This window comes from Podarcis vaucheri, assembly GCF_965113315.1.
Source record: "Podarcis vaucheri genome assembly, chromosome: 5".
Taxonomy (NCBI): domain Eukaryota; kingdom Metazoa; phylum Chordata; class Lepidosauria; order Squamata; family Lacertidae; genus Podarcis; species Podarcis vaucheri.
Window position 1 is genome coordinate 90,027,907 of NC_138763.1, and position 16,883 is coordinate 90,044,789.

General features: G+C 48.2%; 1 protein-coding gene across 3 annotated transcripts in view; it reads right to left on the reverse strand.

Moving 5' to 3' along the window:
- Positions 1 to 16,883, reverse strand: part of PSD (pleckstrin and Sec7 domain containing) — a gene marked incomplete at its 5' end in the record, with an annotated part of 91,979 nt that overhangs the window by 3,421 nt on the left and 71,675 nt on the right. For all 3 annotated transcript variants that reach the window (XM_082223565.1, XM_082223564.1, XM_082223566.1), the window contains 4 exons: positions 396 to 540; positions 1,008 to 1,165; positions 4,048 to 4,118; positions 7,030 to 7,208. In XM_082223565.1, coding sequence (XP_082079691.1) covers positions 396 to 540; positions 1,008 to 1,165; positions 4,048 to 4,118; positions 7,030 to 7,208 — 553 coding nt within the window. The remainder of the gene's footprint in view (positions 1 to 395; positions 541 to 1,007; positions 1,166 to 4,047; positions 4,119 to 7,029; positions 7,209 to 16,883) is intronic.

Consider the following 16,883-nt stretch of genomic DNA (forward strand, 5'->3'; position numbering starts at 1 on the left):
TAACTTCCTTTCCCTCCATCCCCCTGCACCGCAGCTCTTTTAAATTTGATTTGATTATCATCCCCTTTTCAGAGAGGCTGAGAAGCTGCTGGCATGGGCTTCTCCAGCACCCCTATCCCCCCCCCCCACTGAGCTAAACATGTACAATGACTTCCACCCGCCCTTAAGTTGGTGCCTTCTTATGCTGTCTTCTGGAAGTCTCTCCCCCCCCCCCCAAGATATGTAGACTGTGTATGACATCCCTGCCCCTCAAAGGAGCTCCTTTCTAAACATGGCAGTTCCTGCTCCATCCTTTGTTAGCCTTTAAGTGCCCACAAGCCTCTTTGATCCTGCAACCCTACCACGTCTTCTTTCTCCAATTCCTCTCGGTGGCAGAGGCCTGGTCCTCCGCTTACCTGAGAGAGCCGTGTGGTGGAGCTGGGCAGCAGCGGGCGGCTAAACTTCTTCTGAGACCCAATAGCAGCTGGGAACGGGGGTGCGGAGAACATGGCTGCCACCACATTGATGCGTGTGATCCAGGAATTCATTTGCTCCGTGTTCCTGGAGGAAGATGCAAAAGTCAACAGATGAGGTTCCCTTTCCTTCCTTGCACTAGGACCACAGCTTCTTCCAGATTTTGTATTAAAAAATGAAAAAGTCTTTCGTGTGTGTGTTATGTGTGTATTTATGTGTCTTAACAAGGGACAGGCCTATATTTGGAGCCAGACTAGGACAGGGCTGAACTAACCAAAGCATACTCTGTGACTCTGGAGAAACGCAACCAAATTGAGAAGGGGATTGTAAGTGGCTGGGACACTTAAGGAAGGAAAAAATTAAAGCAGAGGCAACTGGAGCAGATCTGAAGCAAGTTCTGCTCTGGTTAAGCTCACAGAGGCGGCTGAATCTGAGAAAAGGGGGCAGTGTGGGAGCGACAACTTCCCAGCAAGCCATTTCCCTTTCTCGCTCTCCCTCCCCTCTTGTCTGGATGCCCAGAGCTTTCAACATGGGCCCCAAGACGATCAACTTACTGGGCCTGGAAGAGGAAGACTCTCCAGTCAGCCGTTCTGAGGTAGAAGACGTTGGGCCTCTTGTTGTAGTCCGATGCTTGGGTGGCCAAGGAGTGGTGGATGCTGATGGCATTCTTCAGTTCCTCCTCGGCAAGGGCCTTGCCAGGCTTGTACTCCTCCTGAAACGCAGGCAGACAGACAGTGGGTGGGTGAATTTGCTCCTCCTGACCCCAGCCAAAAGGGGATGGGGCTCTCCCTCTCCCTCGCATCTCAAGAGTCTGATCTTAGGTTTGAGTGTGATGTACCAAGAGGCTTCTAGGACTGCAGATTGGGACTTTGTGCACATCCACACCAGAAAATCCCAAATAAGGGGACCTCAGATCTGGTAGGCAGGACACTGGACTACAGCAGATGTACCATTACACGTTTCAGTTGAGTTTTGTGTGTATATATACGTATATAAAATTTGCATCAGCTTAATGTTTACTTAGATGTGTCATAATTGGCAGAAGGTGGGCATTTTTGTAAAAATGCTTGGAAAGCAGAGGAGCTCTCTGAAAGACTCTGGGTGGCATTTTTCCTCCCATTCATTATTGGTCTTGGGTTATGTCTTCCCATTATGTACTGCGATATCCACCCTGCCCATTCTCCTAACCAAAATTCATAAACACTCTGCCACAAACATATTAAACATCCACATTCGGGGAGGGGGATTCCTGTGCAAAATCGTAAGTCATGCAGTTGTCTTGCTATAGCTGTCCAGTTCATTCCAATTCAGGCACGCAGTGCAGACCACAACTACCCTGGCTGGCTGGCCCTTGCTTCTTTAGCAGCGCTCAAGGAGACAGCTAAAGCAGGAAGTGTTTCTGCTTAACAACGTTCAGGAATAAATGAGTAGTCCCTCACTGCCCAAATGGAGCTCTGGAAGTACTGACAGATATCCAGCATTTCCCAGGACTGCTCATTACAAGGGTGTGGGGGCATCTGTCCCTGGTTAGCTTCCAGCAATATGAGTTTTGCAGTGAAAATAATTCCTTGATACAAATACGGCTTCTCCAAAATGGCTGCTCTTGCAAGGCCATCCTCACAGGAGACTAAGAAGTGTCCCGATAGATGAGGCCAAAGGCATATCTCACCCAGCGTCCCATTCCACCCAATGTCCCCTACCAAATTTGAATCATGTTGCATCTCTTCTAACACCCTATGCCAGCCATGAGCTTCACCGCCTCCTGTTCCTTCCTCTGCCCACTGGCGTTGACTAGCACCAGTGCCACATCTCTCCTGTGGCAGACTGAATCTGAATCCATCCCTACTACTTGTCGTCTCCCTGAGGCTTCCATCACACAGCCAAGTGGCTGCCGAAAACTGAATCTAGGTAGTCATTGCTACTTGCTGCTTAGCTTCCACTAGGACCAGGATTTCCCAAACTTGAGACTCCATCTGTTTTTGGACTACAACTCCCATCATCCCTAGCTTGCAGGACCAGTGGCAGCTCCCACAGCAATGGCCACCAACCTGGATGCCTTTAAGAGAGGATCGGATAAATGCATGGAGTAAAGGTAAAGGGACCCCTGACCCCTTTACCCTTTTCGAACCGCCGACCTTCTGATCAGCAAGTCCTAAGCTCTGTGGTTTAAGCCACAGCACCACCTGCGTCCCTCTCAAAATGGATGGAGAGGAGAGGGCTATTGAGGGCTGCTAGATACAATGTGTCAGGGGCTCAGGGACAGAGGCACAGGGGAGAGAGGAGATGGAGAGCGAAGGGGAAGGATCTGAGGGCAGCATAGGGGAGTATGACAGCGACCCGAGAGATTCCATGAGCTTCTCCAGCGAATCAGAAGATTCCCAGAAGGAGGCGCCGATGGTCAGGGCGAGGGGGGTCCCAGGGGGGACACACCAAAGACAGGGGGCCAGCGGGGACTCCCAAAGCAGCAGCTGGAAATCAGGACCAGCTTCCCCACCAGAGCAGAGTGGGGGGGAAGAGTCCCAGGTGTCAGGTCCAGCTAGCCTCCCCGAAGGGGGAAGCAGTGACAGGAGCAGTGAAACAGTCAGGAGGAAGGTTGCCGGCTGGGCGCGCGCGCCAAGTTCAAATGTACAGGCGCGCGGGACAGCAGAAATGTGCACAATCATCACAATTATCTCAGGCTCGTCTTAAATTGGGGAGGATGATTCACCCTTCAATTTTTCTGGGTTAACAAAAGCAAGAAGAGTTGCAAGATGCCTCGAGAGTTCTAAAATGGGAAATGATGCCGTTTCAGTTTGGATTAAGACCCGTAACACTTGAGAGGCCTACTACACAGGGCTATCGCAAGGCTAACTATAACAGAACCTGCAAAGTGTTTCGCAACCTTTAGCTGCTGCAGAGCAGAATCTGCGAGAATGCAGTAGCCACATAAATTTTGCACGCCAGGAATATGAATGTTTCATGCAAGCTTAGTGTCCCGGTTTTTAATCCTCCAGACCCGGCCACCCCTGCAGGACCTAAGCAGTCCGGTGAAGTGAAGGGTGTCAAGACAGTACGCTTCAGTTGGGCAGAAGCGCAGCTCTTTCCCCCTGATATTGCAAGAGACACGCGTCTCGACAGCACTAAGGCAGATGCAAAGCAAAGCGAAGAGACTGTCACAGCAGATGATCTTCTACATTGACTCTGGTCTGCGTGACACATGGCTGGACTTTCCGTGCAGTCTCACTTTCAGTTCAGAAAGGGTCTAAACAACATCCTGAGGACAAGAGAATATAATTTCTCTGGCCGTGTAGGAAAGCTCATGCTATGGGCAGAGTTGGGGAAGATGTCAGAAATTGCACATGTACGTAAATGAGGGCAGGGGCTTGAAATCAACAACTTGGATGTGGGAGCAGGGAATTGGTGGGGAAAGAGGAGATTCCCAATGAATTCCATGCCCAGCCAATCTCAACACTCCTCGTCTTCAGTCCCAGCTTTCCTAGTCAACATTTCAGTTTAATGAACAGAGTTATTGGAAGCAGAACAAAGCATGCAAAAACCATGGGGGAAACTGGTTGGCTCCCTTATTCCAGCCAATGGAAATCATGCTTTAGTTACCTTCTGTAGATACAGGATCATGCCCTTCAGGATCGCGTGGAAAGTCTTCCACCCCCGCTTCCCTCTTGGGGCTGCCAAGGAAAAGGGAAAAGAGTCATTACAAAAGTTAGTGCTAGGCAAAGGCCTCGGTGGGAGGGGAGCAAGCTCAGCGGAGGCATGAATTTCTGGGGGTCTGGGAATGAGCACATTCTATATGGGGGAGGCCTGGCAAGGACAGGACTGGTCCCATCCTGCTGTTTTCTAGGGCAGAGGCATCAGGAAGCTGTTGAAGCTCCACTTAGAGGAAGCAGGCGCAGCGAGTGGCTCCTGCCAGGTAATTCTGTACTCGGCAACAGATACGAAGCATACAGGCACAGCATCTAATCAGATCAAAAAGGCATTAGTTGCCTGGGATTAGGAAGGATTTTGCAGGGAAAATGGAGGGCGCAGCGTGGATGCATTCTTTGGGATGGGCCAGGTACCGTCACACCAGGCAAATGACTCGGTTCCCCGAGTGCTAACTGCCCTCTGTGAACCTGGAAGAATGTCCTCGCCTTGCGCCCCGCTCCCCTGCCCCTAATTCAAAACCATGCCCAGACAAAGAGACCCAAGGGAATAGGCTGTCACCTGGCAGAATGAGCTTAGTTTATCCCCAGCAATCTCTTCAGAACAACCTTCCCCCCCCCACCAACCGCTCTGTGCAACTTTCCCAGTGCCCTCCCTGAAGGTTATGCATGGTCCCATGCTGCCAGCCACATCTGGCACAAAATTGCAATGGTATTAAAAACCCAGCAACCTGCAAGAAACAAAATCCCCACATCCCGCCCCCTTGCCCCAGGCTAGAGATGTGCGGCAGCTTCTGCTATCCTTCCTGAGAAAAAGTCATGCTCGACTCGAACATTGCTGACCTGCTCCTTCAAGCGACTGTCGTTTGGATTCCACCCTTGCCTGCAATCCTATAGACACTTGAACTCAGTGGGGCTTACTTCTGAGTACACATGCTTGTGGACAGAAGTGCTTATGTGGCCCTGTTCAAAGAAGCTGAAGATAAACACCAAGTACACAGCTAAGGCAAATATGAATTGCCATTTATCCTTAGATAAGTTGTTCTAAACCAGGGATCGGCAACGTGTGGCCCATGGGCCGAGTGCGGCCCATGAAGACCGTTTTACCAGCCCATGAGCTACCCCTGAACTGAGCTGCTCACTCGGCGAGTCCCCCTAAACCAGCGCGGTGCGGGGACTCACCGAGCAGCACCAGAAATTCGTCTGTGCACACGCAGATACTGGAAATCATGTCTACGAATGTCCAGACGCTGAAAATTGCTTCTGCGCAGGTGCGATTTTCAGCGTCTGGGCATGCACAGACGCGATTTCTGGCGTTACACTGTGCCAGTCCGGGCCAGGAAAATCTCCAGGGGAGTGATCCAGCCCATGGCTGGTAAACCTTACCGCCCCCTGTTCTAAACCATACCATCACTGCTTTTTGTTTTTGTTTTTGAATTGCAACTTCTTCCTCACCAGATTTCTACTGCTGAAGCGGGAGATATTAAGACGCAGCCTGTATGTGGCGCCATCAGCACAGTACAGAAACCCATCCTAGACCCTTTAGAAATGGCAGAGACTCCACAAGACGGCAGGAGGGGAAGAGTAACTTTGCAGAGCTTACACGAAACACTTTAAGGAACAGGGAAGAACAAAGGACTGGCTGGAATTTGTGAACAGCATTTGCTCTTTGCGACAGCAATTGCTGGTTAAAACAAACTCCCATAGAATCTGAATCGATTAGAAAAATTGGTGGGCTTTTGTTTCCTGCAAAAAAATTGCAACTCCCTTTGAATTGTTTTGAAATAAGAGAGGGGGGTTGATTTTAAATAGGTGCCCAATAGGTGCACCTCAAGAAAGATAATCCAAACAATATGCTGTGTGGGTAAGGGCAGAGGAGTTAGTCATACAGGGAGTTTCCATGAACATAAAAGGGGGGGGCGGGTCTTTCCTCATGTGAGACGGACAAAGACTCTGGTGATCAATATCCTTTTTTTCCAGGTGCAGCAGACCTGGCTGCCATAGATGCTTCACCACACAGTTCTGGACATGTGAGAACATCAGTGGCGGATCACATACTAGCCCCTTTGGGTTGTTTTTAAAAAATTAATAAATTACTGGGGAGGATGTCTTTCTGCATAAGCTTTTATACAACAACAACAACAACAACAACAACAACAACAACAACATATTATTTATACCCCGCCCTTCTGGCTGGGTTTCCCCAGCCACTCTGGGCGGTTCCCAACAGAATATTAAAAACATGACAAAACATCAAAAATTAAAAACTTCCCTAAATAATAATAATTTTTTGCTTACACACTCCTTGGCAAAGCTGAAATATTTGCAAGGTGTGTTTCTTGGGCCAAAGACAGGGCAAGGAGCCTGCCTTCAAAGGCGATGCCATTTTAAAAGTTTCCTCCTGCCTGTGTGGGGCTAAAAGGAAGCGATGCCCAGCAGAGACCAGCACCTCCTTGCTCACTTCCTCATGTGCAGTCAAGGGCAGCCCGTGCCATTGCCAAGAGGGAGCCCCCTCATCGCCCCGCATAACACCACCAATATCATAGAATCATAGAGTTGGAAGAGCCCACAAGGGCCATCGAGTCCAACCCCCTGCCAAGCAGGAAACACCATCAGAGCACTCCTGACATATGGTTGTCAAGCCTCTGCTTAAAGACCTCCAAAGGAGGAGACTCCACCACACTCCTTGGCAGCAAATTCCACTGTCGAACAGCTCTTACTGTCAGGAAGTTCTTCCTAATGTTTAGGTGGAATCTTCTTCCTTGTAGTTTGGATCCATTGCTCCGTGTCCGCTTCTCTGGAGCAGCAGAAAACAACCTTTCTCCCTCCTGTATGTGACATCCTTTTATATATTTGAACATGGCTATCATATCACCCCTTAACCTCCTCTTCTCCAGGCTAAACATGCCCAGCTCCCTTAGCCGTTCCTCAGACTTACTCTTTTTGCAATCCGGCTCGGCGTGGCTCTTGCGCACAAGGAGGCTGTGCTTGTATGTAGCGATGCTGGGATCCTGCGAGAAATCCAGGAAAGGGTTGCTGCAGCTGCTGATCCGCTTGATGGACTTGGGGTTGGGATCTGCCAGTTCGGAAAGCGACTTGCGCAGTTCCTCTTCGTCTCTGCACGGCAAACAAGCAGCGTTTTAAAGTCAGCTCAGGCCCCACACCGGCCCCACCAATAGCTCATCCTGCCTACGGTCCAGTCATTGTGCCTTGACCATTTTCAAGGGGACGACGAGGAGGAAAGCCCTGCTGCAGGAAGACAAAGCCCTTTTGCTAGATCCTGGCTGCAGCTGCTTCTTCTAACCCAGGGGTGAGGAACCGGTGGCCCTCGCAGTTGCTGCTAGACCACAGCTCCCATCGTCCCCACCAACCGGCCTTGCTGCTTGTGGCCGATGGCAACCCATCAGCACATGGGAGGCCACAGCCCCCCCCCCCACCCATACAAGCCAATGGGGGTATGAATCTGACAAGACTCATTGTTGGCATCTGAAACAATGGCGTGAACCTCGGGGGGTGAAGTTAAATCACTGCATTAGCAGCATTGAAGCAACCTCCCGGGGGTGCAAGCCTTGGCAGTGTGTCTGGAGGCCTTGGGCTGCCCAGTTGACAGCACCCCCTTCTCGGCCTCAATGATGTGGTCCAAAGGAAAGCAGAGCAAGATGTTTGGCACCAGCCTGGCTGCAGGAGTTGCTGGAAGGAGGCGTACAAGGCACCATCCAACCATCTTAGGTATTCTACTCTGGATCTGTGTAGGGCTTACTCCTTAGTCTTTTCTTCTCCTGACGATAGCCCACAAGGCAGCAGAGGTTTAGGATCAATTATTTCCTTCTTCTAAATGGGCTACTTTCCCAGGTGGATGAGTTCCACCTGCCTCCCACTTCCCTCTACAGCACACGCAGAAACCACCACCTTAATAATAATAATAATAATCAATCAATTGACATTGCTTGTTGGGTTGCAAGAAGTTTTGAATTATATGAATTCTTGCGAAAAAGGACTAAGAAGGAGTTTATTTAAGATTTGGATTTTATAGCAATAACTATTAAATTAAAATGCAAAATCAGAAAGAAAGTTAGAAAACCATTAGTCGAGCTTGACGGAAGTCTTAGGCTATGATAGTCAAAGTTTGTTATATTGTATAAGATGGGATGTTATGTTTGGAAAACGTGTGCAAAACCAATAAAAATTATATATATATAAATAGCTGGAGGGCCAAGTTTGGCCATGCCTGCTGTAGGGTCAAAAGGAACCAAATCTATTCACTGTGTGATCCTTTTTTAAGTGTGGCGGGCATGTGGCTTCTTTTTAAGTCTTCGGTTTTCACCAAGACACATTTAAGGGATTTGCCAAGTAGAAAGGACCCTAGGAAACTGCTTTATACAAGAGTTAGACCACTGGTGCCTCTAGCCTGGTATTATACCCCACCCTTCCCAGTTCAGGAAACTGGGCTCAGAGCAGCTAACAAAACAATTCATTGATGCTACAAAAAACAGCGTAAAATATGGGATAAAGTGTAAATAACAATAAAATCAAAAATCAATTTAGGGGGAAAATCCATCCAATAAACATTGGATGATCACCAGGGCTAGCTGGCTAAATTAGTTCCACTTGGGCCAGCGAGGAGACCAGGGGAGAACCAGCTGTAGGATCCCAGAGTGGGCAATCTTCACAAAAAGGGGAGGGGGAGGGAAGATCAGGCTTCTTGACAGTTGGACCCACTATTGCTCTTGTCCATTTAATCTGCCAGAGCCTGTCTTTGCATGCAGGTGAAGTCCCTAACTCACTGAGGGTTTGAGACTCATCGGCTACCCTCCCTTGGTTTAGCCGGCCAGAAAAAGTAAAAAAACCTAATTCTGGCTTGAAAGGGGAAAACACACACACACAAAATAAAAATGGATTTTAAAAGTTAAACTGCAGAACATGATTATCTAGAAAGAGGCAGCCTTTTGCTGCTTTCAAGATGAGTGTGTATGCAGACACTTTTGACTTAACCTTAAAAACCAAGAAAAAACTTTAAAAACTGATCCAAACTTTGTATGTATATTACTCATCATGTGAGTCAATGGAGGGGGGGGGGTTGTTTTATTTTTAAAGAACTAAAATGATTAGTTGTAAGCATGCAAATGTCCTGTACATTACTTAAAACACAACCCACCCACCCGCTACAGAAGTAGGGAAAAAATGCACAAAACTAATCTGACCACGGAGGAGTGGAGTGGGACGAGCTTTGCAGGTGGGGAATGTGTTGTTCATCGTGGAAGCTGAGCTGAAAGAGCACCGCGAAGAAAAAGCAATGCCTATACTGTAGGCAACGTTAGCCAACGATAACAAGCTCCGAGAGAGAGAGAGAGAGAGAGAGAGAGAGGGAGGAAGCGCAGAACAGAATTCCTGTATTGCAGGGGGTTGGTCTAGATCAGTGTTAGGATATATAAGCTAGTTACCAAACAGCTCCTTAAATCAGGTTACAGATGCCAAAACAAAATGCCTAGTTGGCTTGAGCCGAGATAGTTTGAAAGCTGTCGTATTTTCAAGACAACTTTTTGGTTCCTGAAATTCATCCTGATTGTGCAGGTGAAATATAACAGATAGGATGTGTTGCTCGTGTGTGAAAGCAGTCAAGATCCAAGGATGCCCAGGCATGCCCCTCCAGGTGGTGGAGACATCAGGTGCCATCCTAGTGCCCAGGCATCTTCACTTGGTTGCAGGTGGCCGATTGCCAGGTGCAAAATGTCCCCAGTGCCTGGACTAGAAGACCATTGGAGTCCCTTCCAACTCTACAAAATAGGATCCAAAATGCAGCAGTCAGATTGGTCCTAGAACAATAGGATCCAAAATGCAGCAGTCTGATTGGTCCTAGAACAATAGGATCCAAAATGCAGCAGTCTGATTGGTCCTAGAACAATGCAGCAGTATGACTGGTCCGCAGGAGCCACCCAATCCAGCTCCAGGTGGAAGTGAATCCACAACCTGATTAGCCTACAGGAGAATCCCGGAATTAGCCAATCACGTGCAGCCCATTGTGTGAATAATGTATATAAAGCAGATATTTTGGGGGAAACGTTAATTCCTCCTCACCACTATGAGCTGAACAAAGAGCATGACATCCACTCTTGACTCTGAGTATATTTCACTCAATTTTATGATTCCCTGAACATAATAAACCTATCGGGTTTATCCATCTAATCAGTCAATCAAGCCATCAATCATCTATTGTCTTTCTTCCAGTAGGACCTTAAAGACCAACTAAGTTAGTTGGTCTTTAAGGTGCTACTGGAAGCAATTTTTTTATTTTGACTATGGCAGACCAACACGGCTACCTATCTGTAACTATTGTCTTTCGTTTTCCCCACAATATTCTACTAAGCTATCATCTGCACACAGCCCACAGTATGGTTACGGCTCGGGAGGAGTTTGGGTTATCCTCAGTGGCGTAGCGTGGGTTGTCAGCACCCGGGGCAAGGCAAGTAATTTGTGCCCCCTAACCTGTGGATTTGCGCCCCCTAACCCTAACCCCCAGATGTTGCGCCCGGTGTGGCCGGCCCCCCCTGCACCCCCCACGCTACGCCACTGGTTATCCTTTCTATCAGTCCCCAGCTTTGTTGAAATATAATCTTGGGGTCAAAAAGGCCTCAGAGGCAGAGACTTGAGTAGCTGCAGTGAAGAACAGGAGCTAGGTTAAGTGTGAATGACCTGTCGCTCCTCTGCCTTATTTCTCAGCATCCTTCAGCAGAATCTGCTGCTTCTGCAGCCTTGGCGAAGACCTGCCTCTTATTTCAAAAGGAAGCTGGTTCTGCGCATCTCTTAATGCAGAAAGGCCTTGCAGCTCTCCAAGCATCAAAGGGAGCTCTACAGAAAAAAGAGAGAGATATTCGCAGATACAGAGGGAGGCAGCAAGGACAAAAACCTGGCCACGAACGCAGAGATGAGAGTCGATTCTGTCTCCCCACCCCACCCCGCCCACAAAGGCACACATGGAAAAGGACCCGAGAGCAGGCTGGGGGGTGCGCACACAGTGACACATCCCTTCAGGGTCGGGGACAAGTGACGGGTCTCATGCGCCGTCTGCCTTGTGAATCACGCCTCGGTACTGGCTCCACACCGTGCCAGGGCGGAGGGAAGCTGGCACGCTGCATTTTCCCTCACAAACATCAAGCATTAAATGCATCAAGCCCAAGCCGAGCTGTCTCCATGGCGACAGCCTCGGCGATGCTGGCTTGGCGCCAGGGTTGCAAACCAAGATGATTAATTCCAACAAATCCATCGAACAAGTCGGTGGGGAGGGACGCCAAGTGGGCAGATGAGAAAGCTAGCACAGCCCACGTCAGTTCAGGTTGGCGGAGAGCAAATGCCAGAGTGAAGGGCACTCTGTTTGACCCTGCCCCCCCCATGGATCCTGTCCCAAGCTCACCTTTCAGCGCAGCTTTTGCTTCCGAGGGAACTAAAACATAGCACAGGGCCCAAATCGCTAGGTCTGACGGCTTCTGCGATTCATTAGATGATGGCAATCAATACTAACACTAATAATAATATTTTAAAAACTCTATTGTTTATACCAAATATGGGATGTTTTGGGTTCCATGATGGATGGAAGGCAGCACATAAATGTAAGAAAAGGATAAATAATATGGAACTTAAAAAAACAAAAAGCTATATAGAAGTTAAAAAACAACTAAGCCTGTTACCCACAGGTTCGCAATCTAATAACCTTTACAAAATGCTAAGCGTGTTAGTAGAAACCACATCCAAGTACAGTGGTACCTCGGGTTACATACGCTTCAGGTTACATACGCTTCAGGTTACAGACTCCGCTAACCCGGAAATAGTACCTCGGGTTAAGAATTTTGCTTCAGGATGAGAAGAGAAATCGTGTGGCAGTGGCACGGTGGCAGCGGAAAGCCCCATTAGCTAAAGTGGTGCTTCAGGTTAAGAACAGTTTCAGGTTAAGAATGGACCTCCGGAACGAATTAAGTAGGTAACCAGAGGTACCACTGTACAATAGTAATAATAATAGTAATAATAATAATAATAATAATAATAATAATAACAATAATAATAATAATAATAATTTATTATTTATTATTTATACCCCGCCCATCTGGCTGGGTTTCCCCAGCCACTCTGGGCAGCTCCCAACAGAATGATAATAATAAAGCGGTAAAACATTAAAAACCTCCCTAAACAGGGCTGCCTTCAGAACCTTCAGAATAGATCCAAAAGCGTGGCTGCCCCAGCCAATCTCACGTTACGGGGAGTTCTGCAAGTGCTCCCTGCGATATCCAAGACTCAGACCACTTAATGGCTTTATGGTTTATAGACAGCACCTTGAATTGGCTTGGAAACATATTGGTAGCAGTATAAGGAAGAGTGCCCTCTCATCATTTTAGGACTGTATTGAAACCCCTCACTATGTATCCATGGTTAAATGAACTGCGGGGTAATCACATTGGCGCTTCTAAGGCTTTATTTCTCTCTGCCGGTATCTTTGGCGGCAGCCACAGGAAGTGTGCTCTTATTTCCTCCGGAGAGCAGCCTGAGAAATACCAGCATGGTCTGGACCAGCCACCCGCCATTTCAAGGATCCATGCCTCCAAATCATAGTTCATTGGTTATACACCAATGAACCTGTTAGAATCATAGAATTGTAAAAGGTAAAAGACCCCTGGATGGTTAAGTCCAGTTAAAGGCGACTGAGGTTGCGGCGCTCATCTCGCTTTTCAGGCCAAGGGAGCCGGCGTTTGTCCACAGAAAGTTTTCCGGGTCATGTGGCCAGCATGACTAAACCACTTCTGGCGCAACAGGACCCAATGCCAAGTGCCAGAGCGCACGGAAATGCAGTTTATCTTCCTATTTATCTACTTGAACTGCTAGGTTGGCAAGAGCTGGAACAGAGCTCACCCCGTTGTGGGGAATCGAACTGTCGACCTTCCGATCGACAAGCCCAAGAGGCTCAGTGGTTTAGACCACAGCGCCACCCGCGTCCATAGCTTCCTGTCGGGGAATCTAACCCTGGTCTCCTGTGTGACAGGTGGGGATACTTACCACTACACCCATGGTAGCTAGATTCATGAGACAGCTGTGTTTTGCTAGTACAGTGGTGCCCCGCAAGACGAATGCCTCGCAATACAAAAAACTCGCTAGACGAAAGTTTTTTCCATTCGCGATTTGCCTCGCAAGACGAATTTCCCCTATGGGCTTGCTTCGCAAGACGAAAACGTCTCGCGACTTTTTTTCTTTGACTAAAAACAAAGACATGTTTTGTTTATAAAGTTAATTTATTTTCCCTTAAATTTTTGAACTGCTCTTTACAGTATGTGTGACTTTAAAGAGCAGTTAATAAACTGTTGTTGTACCAAATTTGGCTTTGTTTGGACTTTTTTTGACCATAGGAACGCATTAATTGATTTTCAATGCATTCCTATGGGATTTCGTGCTTCGCAAGACGAAAAATTCGCTAGACGACAAAAATTGCGGAACGAATTAATTTCATCTTGCGGGGCACCACTGTAAAGGTAAAGGGACCCCTGATCATTAGGTCCAGTCGTGACCGACTCTGGGGTTGTGGCGCTCATCTTGCTTTATTGGCCGAGGGAGCCGGTGTACACCTTCCGGGTCATGTGGCCAGCATGACTAAGCCGCTTCTGGCGAACCAGAGCAACGCACGGAAACGCCGTTTACCTTCCCTCCGGAGCGGTGCCTACTTATCTACTTGCACTTTGATGTGCTTTCGAACTGCTAGGTTGGCAGGAGCAGGGACCGAGCAACGGGAGCTCACCCTGTTGCGGGGATTCGAACCACCGACCTTCTGATCGGCAAGTCCTATATGTTTCGCTAGGTTCCATGGCAAATCTGAAAAAGGCTACTGAGTGCCTTTAAATTGCCTAGCAACTGCAAAGGGTGCTATCACTCAGCACCTCAGTCTTTCAACACAGCATGGATTCAAACTGCCGACCTTCTGACTGGTATGCCCAAGAGGCTCAGTGGTTTAGACCACAGCGCCACTGGCGTCCCTCATAGAACTGTAGAGCTGGAAGGCACCACAAGCGTCATCTCGTCCACCCCACTGCAATGAAGGAATCTTTTGCCCAACATGGGGCTTGAACCCACAACCCTAAGATTAAGAGTCTCGCGCTCTACCGACTGAGCTACCAAGTGTTCAAGAGCCCCCAACAAAGCAGTCCTCCCAAATTCAGGTGGTTGGTAAAGAGGAGCCCACTAAGGAAGGTGGTCTTGGTGGGATTCTGAAATCTTGTGAGGACCCTTTCCTCTTCTAGAAGAAGGTGTTTAGTGGTCAAAGCCATTGACTGCTTTAGTACCCCGACATACCAGGGGGTATGTTTTGTCTTAAATACAGTGGTACCTCGGGTTACAGACGCTTCAGGTTACAGACTCCGCTAACCCAGAAATAGTACCTCGGGTTAAGAACTTTGCTTCAGGATGAGAACAGAAATTGTGCAGTGGCCGCACGGTGGCAGTGGGAGGCCCCATAGGCTAAAGTGGTGCTTCAGGTTAAGAACAGTTTCAGGTTAAGAACAGACCTCCAGAATGAATTAAGTTCTTAACCCGAGGTACCACTGTACCTGCTTACTGTCTATTTTCCTGTTTCTTGTTTTTACTGTCCCTGGTCTTTAAATCACTTTACATGCCACCTTGAGCTTCTTAAAGGAATGGCAGAGCATAAATTTTCAAGCGAATAAATAATAAAAGATTAACTAACTGAAAAATGGCAAGATCTAGCAGTAGCGTAAAACATAAAGCAATGAAGGAAGGGGAAAGGAGTAAAAATGGCGCCCGCCTGAGAGATGCCAGAACTGAGTTCCTGTGAGTTCCGGCTAGGGAAAAAAAGCGCTGAATAAAACTATTTTTAAGTCCAGCAGCACAGTAATATCACAAAGATGCAAATTCCAGGCCTTGGAATTGACTGCAGATGCAGCCCTGACTTTTCCACAAAGAGGCAATGGACCCAGATAAATTCAAACCTAAGGGATTTGATCCAAATGCTTACTTCGCTGCACTCAGAGCGAACATGTCTCAGCAAAGGACCTCCATTTTGCTATCTCCTCCACTTCTTTTCTCTCTAGTGGAAGTTGCAACTCTCCCGGAACCCGAGATTTGAGATTCACTGCCTTGCTCTCCGCCACCCTTCTAAGCGCTGCCTCAAATGTGCAGATTCTTAGTTCCACGTGTGAAGGCGAAATTGACAACGCAACCGCTTCATCCTGGTCCCAGACTTAGTGGGTTGAATTTACTCACAGTAGAACTATGAAAATGAATGGACCTGAGTTAGATGTGTCTATTTACTTCCACTCTGAGTGGGATGGGTATTGAATACTACCAAATAGTCCAAAATCAAACAAAACTTTGTAGGGGGAACACTTCAAATGTGCTCCAAACACATCTATTCTAGTTCTGACTTCAAGGGAGAGGAACCACTCCTGCTCCTTTCTAATTGATCAGAATACCTGGAGGCAGGTGGTACTTAGGGTGAACAAGGTTACATCGCAGGCAGGACTGCTGCTTTGCAGTTCCTTACTTGGGCAGGGAGGACGTGTGGGTGTTTTGGAGCAGTGGCGTAGCGTGGGTTGTCAGCACCCGGGGCAAGGCAAGCAATTTGCACCCCCTAACCCGTGGATTTGCGCTCCCTAACCCTAACCCCCAGATGTTGCGCCCGGTGCGGCCGGCCCCCCTGCACCCCCCACGCTACGCCACTGTTTTGGAGAGCAACATGAAAAACTGCATGTGAATTCCCCAGATTTGTAAACGGAAGGAAAGGGACACACTGATAATCTGATTTAAAAATGAAAAGAAACCCAGTTCACTCTTACTTTCTATATTGTCCTAACAATCTTCCAAAATGACTCACTTTGAGACTTTCTGGGTATGTAAACTCCTTTCCATCAGCTAGTAAATTATATGGTAAGTGGGGGGGGGGAATAACCTTAAAGAAATGCCTACCATCAGAGCGGGGGAAAGATATCTAGTAGTGTTCCCCCCCCCGCCTTTTTGGAAAGAGGAAGAAATACGAGAATTGCTACGGAAATTCCGATGAGCTCTGAGTGAATATATTGGGGCAGTCATGCAAATAACCATTGGCCTAGTCATCAATGATGAATAACAAGAGAAGACAGATCTTTCTAATGTTTTGAGCATTAGAGTGATGAGTCTCACTCCTCCTCGATGCCATTCCTACTCTGGCTCCCTCACCTGGAATTGTAGGGATGAAGATCGCAAAGCAATCGGTCTGCCCCAGCCCCCAACAGCTGCACAGCCTAGGAAGAAAAGTCCCTCCCTGCTGCAAACCAAGAGGGAGGCAGCCCCAGCGCAGAAGTAAGGCTAGCTACCGTGGGAGTAACTCATTTCTATGCACGAGTTAACATTGCGCAGGAGAGGGGAGCGGCCGTGGGGAACAGGATGCGAACGGCATGACTTGGCAGAAGACAAGAGATCCGCTCCGTGTCAGATGATCACAACGAGATCCAAACCTTCCCATCTTGCCAAACGCGCCACTTTGCACCCGTTTCTGCGGCGCTGCAGGGTAGCGGGAGTCTCTCCTCCCTGTTCTCCCGGCAGGTGCTGATCATGTAACACAGTTCATTGCTGGGATTTGGAAACACGGGCCCAATTCTTGCTAGTTCAAGGGAAGAAAGGGGGAGCCTGGACTGCCCTTAAGGAGAAGCACTGTTCTTTGATACAACACATCTTCTCAATACACAGAAAAGGAGGTCGTACAGAGCTGGCGATGTTCCTGTTCACGCTCCTTCCATTCTTATGGGCTTGAAACGCCTCTCCTAACTG